Here is a 25,398-nt window from a genome sequence, read left to right on the forward strand (position 1 = left end):
TGACACTCCCACCACCATTTGTGGCTGTTGGTATGTCACACTTGTTTTTGTACTCCTCACCTGGTCATTAGTCTGCTTGTCTGTAGTCTATAGAAGAGGCATCCTTCTAAAATGACAGCCATGGAAACCAATTTGATGCAGTGTGTGGTGTATGGTCGGAGCACTGACAGTCTGACCACCCGCACCTTCAACCCAATGCTGCCAGCACTCATACATTTTATTTGCAAAACACCTCTGTATATGACTCTGAGCAACAGTACTCGGCTTCTTTGTTCCACCATGGCAATGCCTGCTCTGAGTGGAACCATCCCTGTTAAACCACTGTATGGTTTTGGCCACAATGCTGCAGCTCAGTTTCAGCAATTTGGTGACTTTTAATAGCCTAGGCCATCTTTATGTAGAGCAACAATTCTTTTTTTAACATTCTCGGATAACTCTCTGCCATAAGGAACCATGCTGAACTTCCACTGACCAGTGTAAGAGAGTGTGAGAGTGAAAACACTCTGTCTCCTTGGGCAGAATTTTGACATTCTTCATTTAGGGGTGAACTCAATTTTGTTGAGAGTCCTAAGGCTTTATAAGGAGTATTTTGTGAATTTGAACTTTAGGAACTTTAGAACTTACCTTGAAAAAGCTGGAAGGTTACCACAGAAACAGTGGTATGATTCGTGTTTGAGTTTCTCACATATGAACACAATTTGTTTGACTGAGTGGGGCTTTGCTACAGTTTCTTTATATAGCTTTTGCAGTAATTGCTTGAGTGCATTTTTTTGCATTTTTTTTCCAAGCTCAGTCTAAGCCCTCACAAGTTGCAGCTCTCGTGCGCTGTATGCCGTTAGTATACACAGTGATATTGGTAACCATCAGCAGGGAGTGAAGGGGGTGTTCCTAGGGAGGGATTAGGGGAGAGGAACTGCCACTTCCTCCCCGCCCATATTTGATCTGCTCAGTCAAAGATTACGGCTGAGCAGCACGGGAGCCAAAGGGGGCTGCTGGAGGTTGCAGATGGTGCTGCGACATATGCCACAGCACCAACTGTAAATCATGAGTAGAAGTATGTTAAACAATATTTAGTTAAGGTGTATTTTAGTGGCTGTGTGTTGAGTTATTTTGATGGGATAGATAATTTACACTGTTATACAAGCTGTACACTGACTACTTTACATTGTATAAAAGTGTCATATCACTGTCCCCTGAAGAGATATAATAAAATATTTAAACAATTTGAGAAATGTACTCACTTTGGCAAGATACTGTATGTTTGTTTAACTAAAAACACAAAAGTTTTAGTGTGCAGGTGTTTTACGTATTTAAATGTAGGTTTTATTTTTTCTTTTTTCTTTGTTATGTGTAATAGGGCCACCAGTGAATGTTACATGCAACATATTCGTAAACAGCTTTGGGTCAATTGCTGAAACTACCATGGTAAGTGACTGAAAATACTTTATAGCTTTACATACTTACCATATATGTGTAAAAGTCTAATATGTTACAGTTTTAGTTTTGTTATCATTATTATTTGAGTCAACTGAAAGTGCAATAGTTTACAGAGGCGTATTTATAATTGACTTAATATCTGCATGGAATGTATTTTGATACTAATGTATTGAAACCTTGACTTTATTGTTTTGTTTTTTTTCTCTCTCTTCAAGAATGACTATTTTTCCTGTCATTCGGCAAATCGTATTGTCGGGAGACAGTGATATAATGTCTATAGCCATAGTCTGAGCCATGCTTACGCTCTTTGAGCCCTACGGGAGAAAAGTGCTTTACAAATGTTATTTGTTGTTGTTGTATAATGTTTGTGAGGTTTTTTTATATGATATGCTTTCATATAACTGGAACAGCATGAAACTCACTATACTTTATATACAGGAATATTGCTGAAATAAATATATACATATTTGCTCTCCAGCATGCTGCTTTGCTTCCTATACTACCTCTGCAGGAACCAGGTTTCACATGATTTAGTTCAGCAAGCTGCTATTGACTAGTTGATATATGACTATACATCAATACAATATAGAAAGAATGATGATGCAGGGCAATCGTCAGTCTTCCAAAAGCATTTCTGATAATCATAAAAGTGTTTGAGATCCTCTTGCGAGTTGAGTCACACTGCTATAAATAACTAGAGTAATTTTACTCACCAACTAACTGATTCATTCAAAGTAAAGGTGTAGGATGTGATTTTGCTGAAAATGGTGCACAATTAGAAACAAAAAATGTTGTAATATTACTAAAGTGCTGATTGAAATGCTTAAAATGGAACTAAACTTAGAATTTCCTCTCTGCTCTAAAATATTAGCCACAGCATGATAACCTTTAAGATAAAGCATTGCTAGGATTCTAAGAGATCCGAGGCACTTTTAGGCACTCCAGACCAAAAATGGGTGTCACCATATACCAGAATGTGTGTGTGGTCATGGGTGGAGCCAAAATTACACGAACTTTACAGTGGTCTAAGGCCCGGTTCACATTAGCGTTCGCTATCCGGATTTTCCGGATCTGATCCGGACCGCATACTGTACAAACGGAACATACGTTCCGCATAGCAATGTAAAGGCTATGCGGACGTTCACACGTGTCCGTTCCGTACAGTACGGAGCCGGATCGGATCAGGACTCTTTTCCAACATGCGCTATTTTTTGGGTCCGGCTCTCCGGCCCACGCACCCGGACTGGAGCCGGACCTGAGCCTGACAGCACCATCAGGAACACAGAAACCAATGGGGAACGGAAGGCACAGAACACACTGCCTACAAAAACCTGACGTTCTACCCCACTTCCTATGCGTATCCAAGCGGCCATTTCGGATGGGGACACATGGGCCAAGCATGTCTGGAGTGGAGCAGCAGTGACAGACATGCTGGAGCTGTTTGGCAGAATGTCGGAGGTGGTGGTGAGGCCTACAGAGGAGGAACCTGATTCTACAGGTGCACCAGGTGCACCTTCTGCTGACCCCAACATTTTTTTTTTTAAATTTCGCTATTTTTTGCCCACGGATCCGGATGGCAGCCTGGTGCATGCCTGATACAAACGGACCGGATCCAGATCGGAACCGTACGGTTCGGATCAGGATCAGGTCAGGATCCGATCAGGATCCGGTCCGTTTACTTGCTAAAACGCAAGTGTAAACGGGGCCTAAGTAGGTCTGCTCAGCAAAATGTTGGATGAAGCCCCCATCTCCATTAATTAAAAAAATATGCAGCATATCACATAAATAAGCAGTGCCACTTAAACATAACTAAGCAGAGTTTCCTGGATTCTGTGCTGGCTGGTCTGGCTTTCAGCTGGGCGAGCTCTGCTGCCAATCCCCCTATATCATTCCCTGACCTTCTAGCAGACCCCCTTTCATGGTCCCATGGACCTCCCATTGAGGCATCACAACTCCCAGCATGCCCCATAGAACAACCACAGCTCCCTGCATGCCACCATAAAGGAATCACAGCACCTAGCATGGCATCACAGCACCCAATTTGTCCATATAGAGGCACCATAGTACCCCGGATACCCCCCATTTCTGTGTGCTGTGGTGCCATGTTGGGTGCTATGGTGTCATGTTGGGTGCTGTACTGCCTCTGTGGGGCATGCTGGGTACTGTGTGGTGCTATGCTGGGTGCTGTGGTACCTCTAATCTGCCTGGTGGACATCCGAGGCACTCCAGAATAGATCAGGGGCATGTGCCACTGATATTTGGGGCTAGCAACGCCCCTGGAAAAAAATCATTGTAGTTTATGGAAATCATAAAAAACCTGAAGTTTTACTTGGTTTCAATTTTGCAGAGAGCACTGAAAGGGTTACGCCTCAGTGTTTACTGCATGGAGAGCTACCTTGGTAGACTATTCATAGTTGCTAATAAGAACTAATTGGGCAATTTGATGTGCCTAAACAATACATAGAGAAGTGAATTTCTTAATTAACTATACAGTATGTGAAATAATGACTTTTCATTGTGTACTGTGCAAGAGTTCAGGTCAGCTTTAAAACACTTACCATCATCTAAATTAAAAATCGATTCCTTTAATAGAAAAGCCGCACTTCCTAATCTTGGTCGTACAGATCTTAGAATACCTTGACACTTGCCATGGGCGTACGAGAGGAATCAGCGCGGGAGACTTGGGCGCAGGGTACAGCCGGTATATGGCTGATCCTGCTGCTGCACAAGTCCCGGCCTTGTTAAATACTATTCACCCTCCAGGCCACCATGGATAGGGGGAATGAAATAATTCGGTTTCCAGCATATCACGCTGATACGTGAAGAGGGTTAGCGTAACAAGTGAGAGGACTGGTGAGAAAAGCTTAGTCAGAGACAAGCCGAGGTCATACACGTGAGCAGATGTACAGAAGGGTCAGGCAAAATCGTAGTCAAATAACAGGCAAAGTCATACACATAAGCCAGATGTCAGTCGTATTTGAAGGAGCAAACAGAAGCAAAGTCAGAGACAGGCCGAGTCATACACAGAGATCAGATGGCAGTAGTACAGAAGGGCTAGGCAAATTCGTAGTCAATAGGCAGGCAAAGGTCGGGACACAAAACATTATACAATATTACAATAATACAATTACTGACTGACTAGAGTACATATATATCGTGCGGATGCGCAATATATGAAATGTAGCTCTCAAATCTCTCACTAGATAAGGGCCAAGAACCAGCGAATTGATTAGTGGCCAGTGAGCAAATTACTCACTTGGCCTAAAATATCCAAGAGGCATAGAAAACGCCCGCCCCCAGGATGACAGCACCTCCTGTCAGACACGCCTCCTCAGCTTATAAAGGCTGCTCTGCCCCGCGCGCATCCGACTGGAAGGACTGCGCATGCGTGCCTGCTGATCCACCGCAGCAGGGATGCTGGGACGCCATCAGAAGACGGCAGAGCAGAAGTCCCACCACACGTACGAGTACCGCCAGAGACAACGTGGGAGCCGCTGCTGGAAGGTAAGATTGTTAGACAGCAATTGCTGGAAGCCAAATTATTGTGTTTTAAAAGTAACTTCAGCTCCGTCTTCTGACGGCACCAAAGTTACTCTCTGTGCGCCCAAGTCGCCTGCGCTGGATTTACTATGTTCGATTTTAGCGGCCACGTCTACTAAATCTTAAGTTCAAATGTTTAGCATGCTCACTAATTAACTCATACAGTATTGTTTGCATGATGCAAAAGTTAAAGTACATCTATCACAATTTTTTTAGCACTGCATAGTATTACCATCATTGTAATAGTCACAGAGGACACTTTTATAAAATACAATTTTTTTAGCCTTCTCTAAAATCTTGCAGTCAGTTTTTGGAAATAGGACTTTGCCATTAAAGAGAGACTGAAGCGAGTATAAAACTAGCTTCAGCTCTTATATTCAGCAGGGGCATGTGTGCCCCTGCTAAAACGCAGCTATCCCGCGGCTAAACGGGGGTCCCTTACCCCCCAAATCCCCTTGTCTACTCACGGGGATCTCTTCCTGTTTGAGGCAGGGCTAATGCACGCAGTCCTGCCTCACATGCGTCTATCAGCATGTATCTCCGCCTCTCCCCCGCCCCTCTCAGTCTTCCTTTGCTGAGAGGGGCGGGGGAGAGGCGGCGATGCGCCGCTGATAGATGACGCTGAGAGGCAGGGCTGCAGCCGTTAGCCCTGCCTCAACAGCAGCAAAACCTACGACCAAGTTGGTCGTTGATTTTGCAGGGGGGATTTGGGGGCTAAGGGACCTCCATTCAGCTGCGGGATATAAGCTGAATATAAGCTCTGAAGCGAGATTTATTCTCGCTTCAGAGTCTCTTTAATAGAAGGGGTGACTTCAGCTGATTATACAATTTTTTTAATATTTGCAAGCTACAGAGTTTTTGTAAAAATGTGTAATAACATAATTTATGCATGAGTAATTTCAAGGCAAAACTTGTCAAGTTTGGGAGGGATTCAGAATATGCAAGCTGTAAGTTAACTTATGCTTTAATTGCATATTTCCCTATATTATTTTCTCATGTAACCAGTAAACCCAAAGCTTGCATGCGCTCCACCTCGGGCCAAAGACTGCATGCACTGCCACAGAGCCCCCACCACCCAAAGCCTGCATGCGCTCCACCTCTGGCCAAAGACTGTATGCACCTGCTGCATTGCCTCCACTGTCCAGAGCCTGCTTGGTTGCCATCACCGACCAAAGCCTGCCAACCACACGAGCACAATAGGTGGCGGTTATGGTGTGCGCACACAGATGCGTCCATGTATATTTACATCTTCTGATCAGTAGATAGGATTTGTCAGATTATAGTGGAATTACATAAACCATTACTTGATCTGAAATAAATACCCACACTCCCCATGGCATAAAAATATACTACAACAAAAGTATTCTTTTATGCTAAAAAGCCTTACTTTCATTGACTGTGGGTTGTGGTCACACAATAATATCTATAGGAAGGACTGAAGTCCATGCTGGGATTCATCTTCACCATCTGTAAATACTAGTGGTTTTCTCTCCCATCATGCACCTAAGATGTACCGGTATATGGAGTCCGTAGTTATACTTAAAGGGGCACTATGGCTAAATTCGTTGTGTTTTGTGGCTGTGATATTTATAGCTGTATGTGGAGAATAGTTAGGAACATGCAATGTGGCAGATGATTTTTTTTTTTTTTTACACTAACACCATCCTTGTGTAGGTTTAGAGTCGCGTCGGCAGATTTACGTTACTGACGCGACTCAGGCTAATCCATTATGGTGCAGGAGGCATCTTTCCCTGCTCTTGTGCTGCCGTTGTGCTGCCGTTGTTGGTCTCCCCTTTCGGAAGCGCTGGTAGCATATTCCATCTTTCAACTGCACAATCGTGCAGTTACATAGCTCTCCCCATCAGCCGTAAAGTGTAGCAATGTGCCGCCGTGCAGTGCGAGTGGCACGCAACCTCCATCTGCGGTGGGAAGCAACCGCCGTGTGGAGAGGGACGCAGCCTCACTGATGATGCTGCCCGGCAAGGACCCCTGTAGCGAAGCTGGCAATGAAACGGACACCTATTGTTGTCCATTTCTATGGTAACCAGCCTTCGCTGTTTGAAGTGCACAGTGTAGCGGCGGCATGAGAGAGCAGATGCGCTGTGTTTGCTCTCTCATGCCGCCGCTACACTGCGCACTTCAAACAGCGAAGGCTGGTAACCATAGAAATGGACAACAATAGGTGTCCGTTTCATTGCCAGCTTCGCTACAGTAGTCCTTGTCGGGCAGCATCATCAGTGAGGCTGCGTCCCTCTCCACACGGCGGTTGCTTCCCACCGCAGATGGAGGTTGCGTGCCACTCGCACTGCACGGCGGCACACTGCTACACTTTACGGCTGATGGGGAAAGCTATGTAACTGCACGATTGTGCAGTTGAAAGATGGAATATGCTACCAGAGCTTCCGAGAGGGGAGACCAACAACGGCAGCACAACGGCAGCACAAGTGCAGGGAAAGATGCCTCCTGCACCATAATGGATTAGCCTGAGTCGCGTTAGTAAGGTAAATCTGCCGACGCGACTCTAAACCTACACAAGGATGGTGTTAGTGTAAAAAAAAAAAATCATCTGCCACATTGCATGTTCCTAACTATTCTCCACATACAGCTATAAATATCACAGCCACAAAACACAAAGAATTTAGCCATAGTGCCCCTTTAAGTTATTTGTTGTGCATGTAGTCACATATATATAATAGTATCTACTGTAATATGTTAATAGTTTTTAATGAATACAACTTTAGCTTTAATGTAAATGTGAATTCAATTAAGGTTGACATTACTGAGGATCTCATATTGAAAACATGCTTATTTTGCTCAAGCTGGAAACACAAACAAATAGGACACAGCTGTTGTATGCTTGGTCATTTCCTTGCTGTAGCAAATGTTCATTTAGTAAAATTGTTCAGGCAAAATACCAAATGCCATTTTATATTTTATTTAAATGCGGACGTAGGATTCAACTATACAAAAATACAACATTTAAAGGGAAATTGAACTGAGTAAAATTATTTAAAATAAACACATGACGTAGCTGCAAATGAATATTACATACTAACCTCACAGTCAGTTCCTCTCAGAAGCTCACCATTTTCTTCTTACAGTGATCCCTTCCAGTTCTGACAAGATTTTGTCAGAACTGAAATATAACAGTGTCTGTCAATTATAAATAAGCAGCTGTCAGTTACAACTGAAAGTGCAAGGAAATGTCCATGTTTCTCTACGGCTCAAGTGGGTGATATTACCGTTTTACCAGTGTGCTGACCAGGAAGCTGCTGTGGGGTAATGGCCATTTTCAAAATGGAGGACAGAGAATTCCATCGATCAGAGTGGACAAATGGGACGCAGGAGAGGAGAAAGAGATTGAGGAGTAGATTACACAGGAGATAAGTATAACCTGTGTATGGTTATTTTGACTTTTCATTTTCAGTTCAAGTTCTTTTTAAAGAATAGAAATCAATCACAATGATGGAGCTACAATTTTTTAAACATATTATGCATTAATTACCTTCCTTTAAAAAGGGGGAAATGGGAAATATAGTATTTTTCAAGCATGTTTGTATTGTTTATTATTTCTATCACTAAACAACACAATTACCTTATTTTAAATTAGAAACATAAGCCATAGTTGTTTGACCTGCAACATTACCTGGTAATGTTTTTGAAACAGAAGAGGGTCGCTTTAGCACTGCACTCAACATTACAAATGCAAAGTCTCCAGACTTGAAGCTACTTAAAAATGTCTGGCGTATGAAATGACCATTTCTGATTGTTCTAGTAGTAACACTTTAGCAATGATTATTGTACAGAATTGTTGCCCAGCTTTTTTTTTCATTCTGAGCAGCCTGCTCTGTTCTATGGAGAGGAGGAGAGTGAATGGGAGTTGCCCCACTGTGGAAACTTCAATACAAATTCCATAAATAACTTTAGAGACTGATCATTAGTGATGAATTAAAATGGTTTATTAACAACCAGCTTGTTGCCATCAAAAGGCACATGTAAACCAGTACATTTTACCTCAAAGGATCAAAAACAATGGCTTTGGGTAAGGGAAATCTAAAATATGTATTTACCCTGTAAACTAGTCCCTATTGATCTCTGTGGAGCTTTCGTATCTGTAGACAAACATGACATTTTCACGCGCTAGATTTTCCTGTTCAAATAATGAAAACAAATCTATATTATTAGTCCCTAGGCTCGCAGGTACGAGTTCTATTTTTGTTCTTAGAATACTTTCTAAAGTCCTAATTACATTACATAGGTCATGCATAAGTACTGTATGAGCATGTGCCAAAATCAACAGGGCATGACCTCCTTCTCATTGCAGCAAGCTCTTCTGTAACCAAAGGTCATCAAATGAGCTGAGCTCTTACTCTAGGGGATTACAGACTTCAGAGCAGAGATTTTAGTACACAAGTAAGTGGACCAAAAGACACCAATATTAATTGATAATGCGTATATCAGATTCATTATGGAGTGAAACGCCTAGTTTGGTGGGTTATGGGTTTATGTATCACTATAATAATGTTAAAGGGCAGCACGGTGGCGTAGTGGTTAGTGCTCTTGTCTTGCAAGCGCTGGGTCCCCAGTTCAAATCCCAGCCAGGTTGACAACTGCAAGGAGTATCATATTTGTACATTTGTATTTATATATGGATCATATTTGTACATTTGTATTTATATACGGATCATATTTGCCCAGCGCAACATGTTTTTGCTTTTTATGATTTAAACCTCTACGTGTGGGAGAGTGGGTACCCACACTTTACTGGTTAGCTGCGGGTTAAACAACTGTATAAAGGGATTCCCATAATAAGCGCCCTCCACCCCTCTGAGCTATTTATACAACCTTTCCTCTGGGTACTCCGGTTTCCTCCCACATCCCAAAAACATACAGATAAGTTAATTGGCTTCCCCCTAAAATTGGCCTTATACTATGATACATGCACTACACAATACAGACATATGACTATGGTAGGGACTTTTGTATGTAGATAGACATAGCAGGGGGATTTTTTTCAGGGTGTATAAAAAAAAGTCAAATGGTTTATCCCAGCAAACTCAACTGTCTATTACAATCAGGGATGTTCGGATGTGCCTCATCCACGAATTCGGCAATCCGCGTGGTTGCAAAAAAAAATCCGCATTCGGCCCCGCCGCATGCGGATTTTCGTCCGCGTCCACGCAACCACGCGGATTTTCTGGCGTGAATGGCATAATCACGCGTGGATTCCCGCCCGGAGGCGGATTTTCTTTTAACGTTAATAACAAAGCCCCCATACATGCTACAATCCCCCAAATTGCATGGATTATCGAGGTGATAAGGGGCAACATAACTTCAACATAAAAAATTCCCCCAAAAAATTTTTTTCTAGAGAAAATGGATTTTAAAGTGAAATCAACACTTTAAATGGGGCTATTAATTGGTAATAAGTGGTTCTAAAAAGGGATATACGCGTTAAGCAGTCAAAGAGGTGAAGGCGAGTTCCAATGGCACTTGGCGGCGAAGGTACCGCTGGAGGAGGATGAGTGGCTGACGCCAAAAAGGCCCCAGAGAGGTTTATGTAATTTTTTTTTTGCAGCAATTAGCAATGACATCGCAGCAGAGTTGTCAGTGGACACGGGCAGTGTGAACGCAGAGTGCAGTGGTGGTAGCGACTGAGTCAGGAGAAGGACTATGCGGGCGGTCAGTTCAGCAGCACAGAAGGACCACGGCAACATACTGGTAGTAGTAGTAGCAGCACAGCGTCATAGTGCTGGCCAAAAAATTAAATGCACCCGGTGACCCGGGCAGTGTGAACGCAGACAGAGTACATTGGTGGAAGCGAGTGAGTCAGGAGGAGGAGGACAATGCCGGCGGTCAATTCAGCAGCACAGAAGGACCATGGCAACATACTGGTGGTAGTAGTAGCAGCACAGCGTCATAGTGCTGGCCAAAAAATTAAATGCACCCGGTGACCCGGGCAGTGTGAACGCAGACAGAGTACATTGGTGGAAGCGACTGAGTCAGGAGGAGGAGGACAATGCGGGCGGTCAGTTCAGTAGCAGCAGCACAGAAGGACCATGGCAACATACTGGTGGTAGTAGTAGCAGCACAGCGTCATAGTACTGGCCAAAAAATTAAATGCACCCGGTGACCCGGGCAGTGATAACGCAGACAGAGTGCATTGGTGGTATCGTGGTAGCGACTGAGTCAGGAGGAGGAGGAGGACAAAGCGGGCGTTCAGTTCAGCAGCAGCAGCACAGAAGGACCATGGCAACATACTGTTGGTAGTAGTAGCAGCACAGCGTCATAGTGCTGGCCAAAAAATTAAATGCACCTGGTGACCCGGGCAGTGATAACACAGACAGAGTACATTCGTGGTACCGTGGTAGCGACTGAGTCAGGAGGAGGAGGAGGACAAAGCGGTCGTTCAGTTCAGCAGCAGCAGCAGCACAGAAGGACCATGGCAACATACTGGTGGTAGTAGTAGCAGCACAGCGTCATAGTGCTGGGCAAAAAATTAAATGCACCCGGTGACCCGGGCAGTGATAACGCAGACAGAGTGCATTGGTGGTACCGTGGTAGCGACTGAGTCAGGAGGAGGAGGAGGACAAAGCGGGCGTTCAGTTCAGCAGCAGCAGCAGCACAGAAGGACCATGGCAACATACTGGTGGTAGTAGTAGCAGCACAGCGTCATAGTGCTGGCCAAAAAATTAAATGCACCCGGTGACCCGGGCAGTGTGAACGCAGAGTGCAGCAGCGGGAAGCGACTGAGTCAGGAGGAGGAGGACAATGCGGGCGGTCAGTTCAGCAGCAGCAGCACAGAAGGACCATGGCAACATGCTGGTGGTAGTAGTAGCAGACAGAACGCTGTCATCCTGGGAGGGCTGCTGACCAGTGGGTGCTGGGGTGGATGTCACAACAAGCGTGGGACGTTGGCTGCTGCTGCTGCTTGGAGTGGTGCTCACAGTAGAGGTCTGGGAGGAAGTCATGATGTCCATGAGTACGTCAGGTTCCATTTGCTCAACCACCACACGGGGACCAGAAACTTTAAAATATTTGGACAATGGCGTCCGCTGACTCGGCCCAGGCTTTGCTGCCCCCCTTTCTGCTGCATCATGACCACGTACAGCTGGGCGTCCTCTCCCTGGACGTGGAGCAGTCTCAGAAGAGGCAATTGAACTCCCTTTCCTCTCACCCCGCGAAACCCTGCCAGACATGTTGCTAGTAATGAATCACTGGATGCAGTGGGCACAGTACAAGGTCACTGAAGGATGCACCAGGCACAGTACAACGGCACTGAAGGATGCAGTGGGCACAGTACAAGGTCACTGAAGGATGCAGTGGGCACAGTACAAGGTCACTGAAGGATGCAGTGGGCACTGGATATACAACTAGGTCACTGAAGGATGCAGTGGGCACAGTACAAGGTCACTGAAGGATGCAGTGGGCACAGCAGTGGGCACTGGATATACAACTAGGTCACTGAAGGATGCAGTGGGCACAGTACAAGGTCACTGAAGGATTCAGTGGGCACAGCAGTGGGCACTGGATATACAACTAGGTCACTGAAGGATGCAGTGGGCACAGTACAAGGTCACTGAAGGATGCAGTGGGCACAGCAGTGGGCACTGGATATACAACTAGGTCACTGAAGGATGCAGTGGGCACAGTACAAGGTCACTGAAGGATGCAGTGGGCACAGTACAAGGTCACTGAAGGATGCAGTGGGCACAGCAGTGGGCACTGGATATACAACTAGGTCACTGAAGGATGCAGTGGGCACAGTACAAGGTCACTGAAGGATGCAGTGGGCACAGCAGTGGGCACTGGATATACAACTAGGTCACTGAAGGATGCAGTGGGCACACAAGGATGTCACACTGTGTAATGAGATGCTCATATGCAAGCGAGCGAGCAGTGGGCACTGGGCACGGCACAAGGTCACTGACAGAATGAATGAACAGCGCTGGCAGAGAGTGGCGGTGCCGGCGGTGTGACTGGCTGCCTGCAAATAGTACAAGTGTATAACTGTCACTGGAATATACAAGTGAACACTGCAGCTGCACTAACCTGCCTGCCTGCACTACACACAGATAATCCCCACTCCCACTACACTGACTACACTGCAGCACTGAACCTGCCTGCACTACACACAGTTAAATAATCACTAGACTCCCACACTCCCACTACACTACACTGACTACAACTAACTACAGCAATCACTCACTGACTAGCTAACTGTGTACAGTATAAGAGCAGTGTTAGCAAAAAAAACGCTTTGTTTTTAACACAATAAATGCACTTGCTCAAACAACAATGGCCTGGAGATAATCCTCTCAGCACCACAGTCTAGCAAGGACAGAGCTTTTCCATCATGGCCGCCGCTTTATATTCAGGAGGGGAGGGCATAGCTCCCCTCCTGTGATTGGTTGCTAGGGCCTGGCTGGGGCACTCTGATTGGCCTGCAATGTGTCACTTCCGCATAGTTTGACGCATTTCCGCAAACCACGACTTCAGCACCGGGTTTCACGAGCGTGATTGCGGATTTCTGTCCGCATTCACGCGAAGCCGAAGTAGATTTTCGTGGTTGAAAATCTATTCACGGCTTAGCGTGTCCGAGGCGGAATGCGTTAAAATGGTCGTGAATCCACGCTTACGCGTGGATTCACGACCTGGCGGTGAGCACCACTGATTACAATGCTCGCGCTTACCCTCATCAATAAACGTTACACAGAAGGACCCCCCGCATTCAGGCATCCCGCAGGCTGTGATGGAGGCAGCTGTCAGCGCAGACTTTGCTGCGCAATGAGACGCTCTTACTGGCTTCGTCTGTGGGTCTGCCACTGATGACGTGCGCGTTATGACTTTGAGCTGCGATAAGACAGGGGGCAGCACATACTGTCAATAACACTACAGAGCGGCTCAGGCTGCTCATGTGCGTAAGCATATTTTTACAATACTCTTCTGTGCACTTCCGATCTCCAAAACAGGAAGTGACCGCTAGGGAGCATCACTTCCTGTTTGGATCTCATCCAGAAGGGGACTACCATATGCTAACGCGGTAATCCCTGAAGGCGTGTTTTTGGAGGTGCGGTGCACCCCATCCAGCGATCACATTCAGCATCTTATATTATGCCAAAGGATTGCATCAATCCTTTATTTTGGTAATCAGGTGATATGTGTTGGAAATGAAACAAATGAAGGATTATTCCTCTGCAGCACTACTTTGTATGCTTATCATTTCCAGAGTTATATAGAGGATGGTTGCTAGGTTGCATAACAAGAGGTGTTGCTTGATATTTATGACTTTGTACTTTGTCTTGTGTTCATTCCACTCTGTGCATTTTGAACACATTCTGCTATGATCTCTGAGTGCAGCTAGGCTTGTTCCCAAAGTGTTCAGTGTCTTCACTTAAAGAGAACCCGAGGTGGGTTTGAAGAATATTATCTGCATACAGCGGCTGGATCTGCCTATACAGCCCAGCCTCTGTTGCTATCCCAAACCCCCCTAAGGTCCCCCTGCACTCTGCAATCCCTCATAAATCACAGCCACGCTGCTGACAAACAGCTTGTCAGAGCTGGCTGTGTTTATCTCTATAGTGTCAGTCTGCTGCTCTCCCCGCCTCCTGCAGAACTCCAGTCCCTGCCTGCATCCCTTCCCTCCCTGCTGATTGGAGGGAAGGGACGGGGGCAGGGACCGGAGCTATGCAGGAGGCGGGGGAGCAGCTGAGACTGACACTACAGATGTAAACACAGCCTCAAAGCACGGCTGTGATTTATGAGGGATTGCAGAGTGCAGGGGGACCTTATTGGGGTTTGGGATAGCAACAGAGGCTGGACTGTATAGGCAGATCCAGCCTCTGTATGCAGATAACATTCTTTAAACACACCTCGGGTTCTCTTTAAAAGGATTTTTTTTTAAATAGGTCAGCTATCCAACACTGAGATTTGTTTGCCTTACAAACACACATTCTAATAAAGTGAGAGACATTCCTACTGTATGTAAGTGCCCTGCTTAAGGGAGATCTGGTAACTCAAATCAATCTAGGTAATGTTATATAAACAAAAGAATCCCCAGAGTAATTATTATTATGAGGATTGATTGATTGATTGATTGATTGATTGATTGATTGATTGGTTGGTTGGTTGATTGATTGATATATACATATTCTGTTGGGCTCAACAGAGATAAGGTGCATACACACATCAGACCATAGTCTTTGGAAAATGAAAGATCACAGACCAATTTTACCCCCTTCCATGTAGTATGAGAGCCATACCTACACAGTCTATTCTATTGTGCTGAACTCCCCATCATATAAAATCTTTGCAAGATGCTGCACACAAACATGCTGTACACATTCAAAAGATCAGTATCTGCAAAACATCTGTTACTGCAAAAGATCCGTTCCTTCAAAATGCATTCATACTCTGTGATATCTGATGATCCTCATACACACCTTGTTTAACAGACATTCATCTGCAGATCAGATCCACCAGGATGGATTTTCAGAACTGAAGATGATTGTCAAATATGCAGATGAAGTCTGTTAAACAAGGTGTGTATGAGGATCTGCAGATTAATGAATGCATTTTGCAGGAATGGATCTTTTGCAGGAACAGATCTTTTGCAGATACTGATCTTTTGAATGTGTGCAGCATGTTTGTGTGCAGCATCTTGCAAAGATTTTATCTGATGGAGAGTTCAGCTCAATAGAATAGACTGTGTAGGTATGGCTCTCATACTACATGGAAGGGGGTAAAATTGGTCTGTGAGCTTTCATTAATCTTTCAAGTGTGTATGTAGCATAAGATATAAACATGGGGTACACAATAATACTGACAATGGTATACACGAAATACAGACGTTGGTACATAAGCCAGAATTGGTAGACATACAAATTACAGGGATAAATGTAAGATGATGAACAAAATGTATTGCAAATTCCACGACACAAAAGGGTGAGAGGGCCCTTCCCTTGCGAGCTTACAATCTAAAGGTTAGGTATAATGAGGAAACAAAAGGTTGGGTAGTATAGAGTATGTAGTATACAATATGTAAACCTAGAGGCAGTGTGTTTTTAGGTTGCCTTTAGTAAGGAGTATAACTTGGCCAGAGGTTGAAGGGGAATGGCCTATGTTAGAGACTATGCTTGTTAGAAAAAGGGAGTTTTGAGACAGCGCTTTAAGTTCAAAGGCTAGAGATTTTAGAATGTGTTTTTATATAGTTATATAAAGAATAAGGTACTTTGATATGTGCAATTATCCCGAGGTTCTACCGAGGGCTGCATGATATGGAACAAAGCCATGGTGCAATGAGCTCACCTTCCGTGCGTGCCCACGGTGCAGAGCAGGATTATCCACCAGGCAACCGAGGCAGGTGCTTGGGGCTTAGTGCGTGTCAAGGGGCCCAGCTGCTGCCTTCTTTGACCTCTCTCCATTTCAACTTACCAAAAGGACCACAAGGGCCCCAAATCTACTACCTTGCCTAGGGCCCAATTACATCTTACTCCATCTCTGCCAGCGGCACTCCTTGAACTCCCCGTTGTAGGCAGCCATCCTCGGACAGTGATGCTCCTGCTGATCCCGGGCTGGCGCGTGCACACAGTGGCGATCTAGGTCGACTTGTGTGTCTTCTCCCCCACTCTCAGAACACTCTCAGGCGCTGGATATGATAGTGTCAGCTGACATACCTAGACTAACACTCAGGCAGGTATGCTATATGATTTGGTCATACTTGTGTGTCCAGCCACTGATTGGATGCCTGCACTTTTTAAGCCTGGTCTTGCTCATTACAAACTGCCTGTGATAGCGTTAACAGTTGCTAGGTGCTCACCTGTTGTGTTTATTACTCTGGGGATTGATTTGTCTGGATTTGACCCTTGCTTGTGCCTAGATTACCCCTGTTTGCCACTTGGATTGACCTTGCCTGTATCTTCACCTGCCGTGATTGCTGTCTGGACTGACCTATTGCCTGATACGGACCAACCGTGTTTGCTGCATGGACAAACCTCTGCCTGTTCTTGACTACGATTTTGGATTGCCCCTTTATGTGTTCTGATCTTCTGTGTATGACCCCTGGCTAGTTTGACTCTTCCATTGTATCTAGTGGGTACTGCTGGTTTTCTTACCTTCACTGCATCAGTCCCTATAACTTATGCATTAAGGCCGGGGTGTAACCAAAGTCAGGCCGGCACTACTCTGTCTCCTGTTCAAGTAGGGATGCGCCACATAGGGTGAAGACTGCGGTGGTAGATTGGGGGCATTGAGACTGATACAAAGGTGGGAATTTCAGCGGGCCTCACACATGGTAAGATATACATCCAAGTCCAGGGACCTGGCTGGACTCAGTAAAACCTCCTTATTGACAATAGTATACTCTATTGTTCAGCCTTACCGCCACCAGCTAGAGATGTATCAACCCACCACAGGATCACATTAAACTTACAGGACCTAGGAACCTTTTTTATTTTTTTCTTGTTGTACTTCAGGAAAACATTTTGTTATTCTAGCAGCGTTTCTATGGTGGGAATAACTTCCAGGAAACAGCGTGTATTAGTCATAGTCCTTTTTTTCATATGGGCATAGAAAAAGTAAAATGAAAAAGTTGTAATCCTACCGCGAAATCCATTCCTTTCATTCTTTTCAATCCCCATCCACTTTCGTTTCCCTTCATACTTGCACTAAGTCTTAATCCATTTATAAAGTGTTCCTTCTGCAACTTGGATCTGTGGCATCGCTACATGACTAACCCGATTGTCTTCGCCATCCGTCACTCACTAGTCATTTGTCTTTGACTTCGTACAACTGGGAAAGCTAAACATACGCAAGTCGATAAATAATGCATTGACTATAGCACAGGCGAGACCATTTTTTTCCCTCTCTTAGCTCATACTCCTAAAGGTTATTTGAAAATCAACCAAGCAGAGAGGTTGCGGCAATGTTATATGCATAAATCATCCCCGGCGCGCTGCGCGTACTACGCCATACTCATAAGGATGTCAACATACATGGTGTAACAAACGACATGGCCTTTTATCAATTAAATGTTTAATAAATTAATTCCTTTTAATCTCTGCATCTATTAGCATAAGCCTGGAAAACGCTGACCTGTCACTCTATGACAAATTGTCTGGCGATGTTTACTGAATAAGAAGCATGCGACGAGCCACACAGAGCATCGTATTGTAGTTTAAGCCCGACCCTGAATCACTGAATCAATTCGGAAAATCTTTGAAATTCTACTGAACAACAGCTGCTTAGTTGCTGCCTGGGCAAATTAATCTATTCAAATCCCACAGCTGAAACTCCCTTTCTGCATTTTAAGCTGACTACATCATAATACGGCGGGCATACAGGCAGACTAACCCTCTCAGCGCTGAGATTTACCGGTTAATCATAATGATTTTTCTTTATGGTTAAATGTAATATTCATGGCATGGAGGAAAATCGCGCAAGCAGATCTAAATCCTCTGGTTCAGAACATGTCACTCCAAGAAATGACATCGGGAAAAAAAATCAATACGTTATTTATGAATTAGACTAAAGGCAAATCATAGCCGGAAGACAGGATATGCATGTGTAGCAGGGCATTGTTTTACATTTATAAACAGACTGGAGAAAATTACCATGTGTTGGCTGAGGTTATTACATTTCCATTTGTCTTACGTGCAGCTAGAAGGTAGCAGAAAAGAATTAACATGAAATGGGGCCCTAGGCAAGACAGCAGTTTTTTCCCACCGCTGATGATCACCTTGCTTTTTTTACTAAGATTTGGTATGAGTTAGCGTCTACCAGGCCCCTAGATGCTCTCCATGCCCTAGGCAGCTATCCGGGTTTGGAAGGCAGCACAGTGAGAGCCCATTTACACTGCGCATGTTTTGCCGATTGCAAGGACACTTTGATTAAAGGGGTCTGAAACTCTGACATAATACATTCAATAAAAATGTGTTTTCTTACATTTCATTACCCACACAGTTATTATATTTGCTTTTGCGCACAAGTAATATTGTCCATTTACAAATTACAAAGTTCCCAAGGTACAGTTTATCTACTCTGAAAGCTGCCATTGCATTTTATTCAAGCTGCTTTTTATTATATATTAAAACCTTCTAGTAAGCTCATCTGAACTGTGTGTATGCTTGAAGCACAGAAAGCTCCTTTTCAGTTGTTGCACACAATGTAACAATGTAACAACTGAGGAATGTAAATAAAAGATACTGTTATCTCCACTTCGGATCGGATCCAAAGCTGAAGGGGCTTTCCACGACAGGACAAAGTGCTGTTTTTAACTGTTGGAATGCTGTTCTGCTACAATTGTTTTTGTGATAGTAGGTTTAAGGCTGTAAGGAATCTTTTAGAGAAAAGAAGAAATGCTGAGTTTCAGAGGACTGTAAGGCTCTTGTCACACTAGGGGCTTCTTCACTAAACTGTGATAACTCAAATATCACACCTTATCAAAGATATCACACCTTATCAAAGTTAACATGCCTTATCAGAGTAGCATAGCAAGCACTACAAACTTCTGCCTGCTAATTGGCAATGGGACTCGTCCTGCCCTGATCCCCTGCGGGTTTGTAGCGCTCACTATGTTACTCTGATAAGGCGTGTTAACTTTGATAAGGTGTGATATCTTTGATAAGATGTGATATTTGAGTTATCACGGTTTAGTGAATCAAGCCCTATGTCTGTTGCATTGCAACTATGTGATGCAATGATATTCCTATGGGGCTATCACTTCATCAGGAGATTGCACTGCATGCAATCTGTTTACAGGACAACATACACTTTTACAGTGGCAGCGAGCATATGGCAGTGAGGCATACTTTCATTGTACTGCGTGCCTTATTGTATGGTTGTACCGCAACGGTACCATGCAGCATGACTTTTTGGCTACATTGTAGTGTGATGGCATAGCATGGCAAAGCAATTTGCATAGTGTGAAATAAGCCTAATATAGTAATCATGGTGCCCTTTTCACAGTAGTGTAATGCAATTTTAACCTAACTGCAAAAGTACTGCCTAGCAGAATTTTTCCTATATTTGTGATAAGTTAAATCAATGGGAGCCCCCAAAAAATCATATAGCAAATGATTTGATCATTTTGATAAAATATGCCTAATTGTTCTGCTAAACTTTGAGGACTTGACTGGTGGAAAATACATCTGTGCTTGGAAATTTCAATCAAATTTGCTAATTGATGATCACTTTAGTAATCCTATAAGTGAGGTTTATAATCAGAGTTATGGTAGTATTTTTACACCAAATCCTTGCGCAGCCATCAGATTACTGTAATTGGAAATGACAATTTATGACCGGATCAGGTGATGTTCAATGTCTGTATAAGTATGCATCATTTGTCATGTGCAGCCAATCTCATTCAGGTTAATAGCAACTGGCTGTATCATTTTTTTGGCCTATTGCTATGGGATAGTCTTGCAGCTGGTGATTCTCTATCCCTATCCCCTTTCTCGCTGCGTGGTACTCTACCTATAGAGTGCATGTCTGGATGAGCACTGCTGAGCTGACTAAACATAATATTCATATGATGCTTTGCATGGCTTGACTATTTTTTAGCGTCTGTGCATAGCTTAACCTCTTTAGTAGTATGCCTGACACTGTGTTGGGCATACCGCTTGCTGGCCCCAGGAGTCCCCCTTGCATAATTAATGTGATCAAATGGCTGTAAAACGTTTAGCTAGCACTAGGCTAGCTAGTACAAGTGTCCAGCTCCCCCGATTGCCTGCGTCCCCCCCCCCCCGATTCCCCCGTTAATACATTACCCAGCCTGGATCCAGCGATTGCGCAGCCTCCTTGCACAGCTTCAGTCACTCTATGGGGAGGATCGGGTTTGTGCATGATGTCATGACGTCGGCGATGTCATGACGTCATGTGCAATCCTCCCCATAGTGAAGACCTGAGCTGTGCGGGGAGGCTGCGCCGATCGCTGGATCCAGGCTGGGTAATGTATAAATGGGGGATCGGCAGGGATCGGGGGGGGTGCCAGACATTTGTACTAGTTAGCCTAGTGCTAGCTAAATGTTTTACAGCCATTTGATCACATTAATTAACTTTGGGGACACAAACTGACATTGGACTAATTAGAGAATGCCAAGTCAACTCGGGAAGTATTTGGCCAATCAGAGGATGCAAAGATTGACCAAAAAAAGACTCCTCCGAAATCAGAAAATGGAGATCACAAAATCCATAATCAGTATTGGCGAAAATAGGAATTTCCACGGAATCGAAAATTGGGATTTCCAACCATCCCTAATTCAAACACTACTGATGCATGAAAGATCAGCAGTATGCTAGGCAATACATGATGAAAGATCAGCAGTATGCTAGGCAATACATGATGAAAGATCAGCAGGATGCTAGGCAATACACGAGGAAAGATCAGCAGGATGCTAGGCAATACATGAGGAAAGATCAGCAGTATGCTAGGCAATACATGATGAAAGATCAGCAGTATGCTAGGCAATACATGATGAAAGATCAGCAGTATGCTAGGCAATACATGATGAAAGATCAGCAGTATGCTAGGTATAAAAGGAAATAAATATGGCAGTGTTCATATTCCTCTCCCTTCAGTAGTCCTTTAAACCTAAGCCTGCAGAGAATGCTACTGGAAGCTTCTCCATATACAGCAATAGCATTCAGAGGTTTGTGATGTAAAAACATTTTTAGAAAACATAGCAGCTATGGTATTGCCCTGCCCTTGTAATGCCATCTGTCAGTTCAACAGTCAGGATAAAGTATGCATTGGCATATATTTATCCCCTGTGTACATTTGTCTTAATAATGATAGGATAGCATCGGTTTCTATACTTTTCCAGCTGGTAATGTAAATTGACTAATGCCATTTTTAATCTCATCTTAAGAATATGGCAAAGTGAACAAATGTCAAAAGACTGGACTGTAGGCATTATATGCCCAATATATAAAAAAGGCAATCCACTTATGTATGGAAACTACAGAGGAATAACACTCTTAAATGTGGTTTATTAGATGCTGTCTGAAGTAAAAAACTAACTAATGCAGAAAAGATCTTAGACGAGTATCAGTGCGGCTTCAGACCAAATAAAAGCACAACTGCCCAAATATTCACAATAAGACAGATAATGGAGAAGTTCTATGAGCATGGTCAGAAATTACACATGCTATTTGCGGACTTTAGGCAGGCATTTGACAGGGTAAATAGTAAAATATTTATATATAATATACTTGAAAGAACCAAAATACCCCCCAAAAAATAGTAAACCTTATTCAAATGATCTTGGATGGCACAAATGCCCCCCCCCCCCCCAAAAAAAAATAGGCAAAGAAAATGGAAGAGAGTTTGAATTCACAAATGGAGTCAAACAAGGAGATGGTCTGTCTGCAGTGCTATTTAATCTTGCCCTACATAATGTAATTTAGAAAATAGGCCACAATGGAAAGACATTTAACCTCTTGCCGACCGCCTAACTCACATTGACGGTGGCAGAGAGGCTCTGCTATTCCTCAGCGCCGCCATATGGTGTCATCTTGCAAGGAGCGAGATTTGACAGGAGCTCGTGTGAGCTTCCATCACTGTAAACAGCGGACCCCAGCGATCAGCCGGCCAGCAGCTGATGAGTGCTGGCAGGCTGGTTTTTGTATTTAGATAGCGAAAGCTATTCATATAGCGCTGACATCTTATGCACTGTTGCACTGAGTATAGCCTTGTCACTTAACTGTCCCTCGGAGGGGCTCAAATCTAATCTCTATCATAGGCATATGTCTATGTATGTATTGTGTAGTGTATGTACCGTAGTCTAGGGCCAAGGGGGGGGGGGGGGGTAAAGAAAATACTTGAAAATAAAGTCTTTTTTTTTAATTAATAAAAAAAAAATAGCAGCAGCAATCAAATACCACCAAAAGAAAGCTCTATGTGTGAGAAGAAAAGGGAGTAATATTCATTTGGGTGCTAAGTTGTATGACCGAGCAATAAACCGTTAAAGTTATGAAGTGCCAAATTGTAAAAAAATGGCCTGGTCACTAAGGGAGTATAAACCTCTGGTCCTCAAGAGGTTAATACGTCCAGTCAAATTTGTGTCTATGCAGATGATATAGTGACCCTGACTAGAAATGAAAAAGCATTAAAGAAAATGTTTGGAACAATGGAGCAATTAATGCAGGAGTTGGACTTAATAATAGTCAATAGCCTCACTTCACTAAGCAGTTTAGACTAGTCTACAAATGGTTTTTAGTCTACTGATGGTTTGGTGTAATGTTTTAGACCTGTTTTTAGACCTAGTCTAACATTCAGTAATTACATAATTCACAGAGGCAAACAGGGAGTAACCACGCCCACTTTTTCTGACAGAGATTAGACCAGCTGATTTCTGTAGGTAAAGTAATTCTGTGAAGTATTTTAGATGTGAGGGTGGAACCTTTTGAATTAAGTATGCAGGAGTTTAATTGTATGCAGAGGAGAGCTTATCAAAGGAGAAGGATGTCAGTCATAGCTACTCGTTTGTGAATTGCATCTTTTGATCATTTCCCCTGCTTTACCAACCTAATTAACACATGTTTTAGACAAGGTCTAAAAACAGGTCTACAACATTTGGTAATAGTGAATTCCCTTTGATGCAACTGACCAAACCATCAGTAAATTAAAAACCATCAGTAGACTAGTCTAAACTGCTTAGAGAATGCCTAGTTCTCGATGTAAACAAAGTCCACAAAATCTGGTAGTAAGTGAAAGAACATTTGAAGGGGTCTCCAAAATTACCTACTTAGGAATACTAATCGACATAGAAAATAAAATAAGAGAGTCTGTTAGAGAACAGGTACAAGCAGGCAATAGAGCTTACTATGCCATCATGAACCTATTCAAAAACAAGCTGATAGCAAGAAACATCAAAATCAAAATGAAATTAGTGCAACTAGCTGTATTATATGGAGCAGAAACATGAACAAAGAGCAATAAGCAAGCTTTAAGAATATTCAAAAGAAAGATACTAAGAATTACTGGACCAAGGAAAGAAGGTGATATCTGGAGAATACACTATAATCATGAGCTATAAGAAATATTAGAGGGACAAAATACTATCAGACAGGCATATAAAAGCCACATTGGGTGGCTGGGACATGTGGAGAGAATGGAGGAAGGAAATATGCTTAAAAAATTATGAAAGGAAGGATGTATTTAACAAGAGGAAGAGGAAGGTCACGTGCAAAATGGATGGAGGCCATAATAGCAGACCTAGCCAAGATGGAGATAAGAGAATGGCGAAAAAGAGGGAGGGAGAGAGAGAGAAGGATAGAGACAAATTGTGGAAGAGGCCAAAGCCCACCAAGGGCTGCAGCGCCAGAAGAAGAATGTAAATAAAGCCAGCTTTTAGGTAACTTTTTCATGGATACATTAGCAGATAGCAGTGTGTGTTCATCTGCTTATGTTATGTTCTTATCGACATAGCAGGATGTGTCCATACTTACGTATGCACATAAGAACACAACCGTATTTGAGATGCATGTTATCATACAGTTCTGTGGCATACTGAGGCAATTATAGCGACACACAGCACATGATATTCAGCCTGTTGCCTGTTCTGTAGTAAACAATGCTCTGTTTTTATATTTATCAGACCAGGAGGCTCATGGTTTATACATATTGAATTTTAGAATATATTAGAGGTTCATTAAATTTAAACACAGCTTACATTCAAAGCTATAGATCCAGAATCCAGATAACACAGTGAATAGTGCAACATGAAAACAATGTAATTACCTTAACAAAATAATAATCAAGATGATAACAGCTACTTTCAAATGTCATCAGGATCACAAATCCAATTACTGTCATAGTAATGTGTGAATTATTGTTCTGTGAGCTGTGTATTTTCAAAAGTGCATTAACATTAACATTTCAAATAACTGCATTTGTATCTGGCCTGTGATCAGGCACTAGCTGTGGCTTACTAAAAGACAAAGTATAACCCCAAAAACAATATTAAATATTGCTAGTGATGAGCACACATTTTACATAAACATAATTTTGCATTGCAATTACAATCCAAAATCGTAATGCGAAATTTTGGGAAACAATTTAATTAATTTTAGGGATTAACCCCCTTGCCGGTCCAATTTCCGCGGCAAGGGGGCAGCGCAGCACTTTTTTTGTATTTTATTTTTTTTTTAAATCATGTAGCGAGCCCAGGGCTCGCTACATGATAGCCGCTGAGCAGCGGCATCCCCGCAGCCACTTCGATCGCCTCCGGCGATCAGAGTAAGCAGGAAATCCCGTTCACAACGGGATTTCCTGCTGGGCTTCCCCGGTTGCCATGGCGACGGGGCGCGATGATGTCACTGACATCGGGACGTCAGAGGAAATCCCGTTCCACCCCTCAGCGCTGCCTGGCACTGATTGGCCAGGCTGTGCAGGGGTCTGGGAAGCGGCGCGGCGGGTAGCGG

At 43.5% G+C, this 25,398-nt stretch overlaps 1 protein-coding gene across 1 annotated transcript in view; it reads left to right on the forward strand.

Annotated features, from left to right (window-relative positions):
- The window catches only part of GLRA3 (glycine receptor alpha 3), a 279,839-nt gene that overhangs the window by 92,356 nt on the left and 162,085 nt on the right, over nt 1-25,398 (forward strand). Inside the window, exon 3 of the mRNA XM_068269115.1 lies at nt 1,358-1,425. Coding sequence (XP_068125216.1) covers nt 1,358-1,425 — 68 coding nt within the window. The remainder of the gene's footprint in view (nt 1-1,357; nt 1,426-25,398) is intronic.

Source organism: Hyperolius riggenbachi, chromosome 1 (genome assembly GCF_040937935.1).
Source record: "Hyperolius riggenbachi isolate aHypRig1 chromosome 1, aHypRig1.pri, whole genome shotgun sequence".
Taxonomy (NCBI): Eukaryota; Metazoa; Chordata; class Amphibia; order Anura; family Hyperoliidae; genus Hyperolius; species Hyperolius riggenbachi.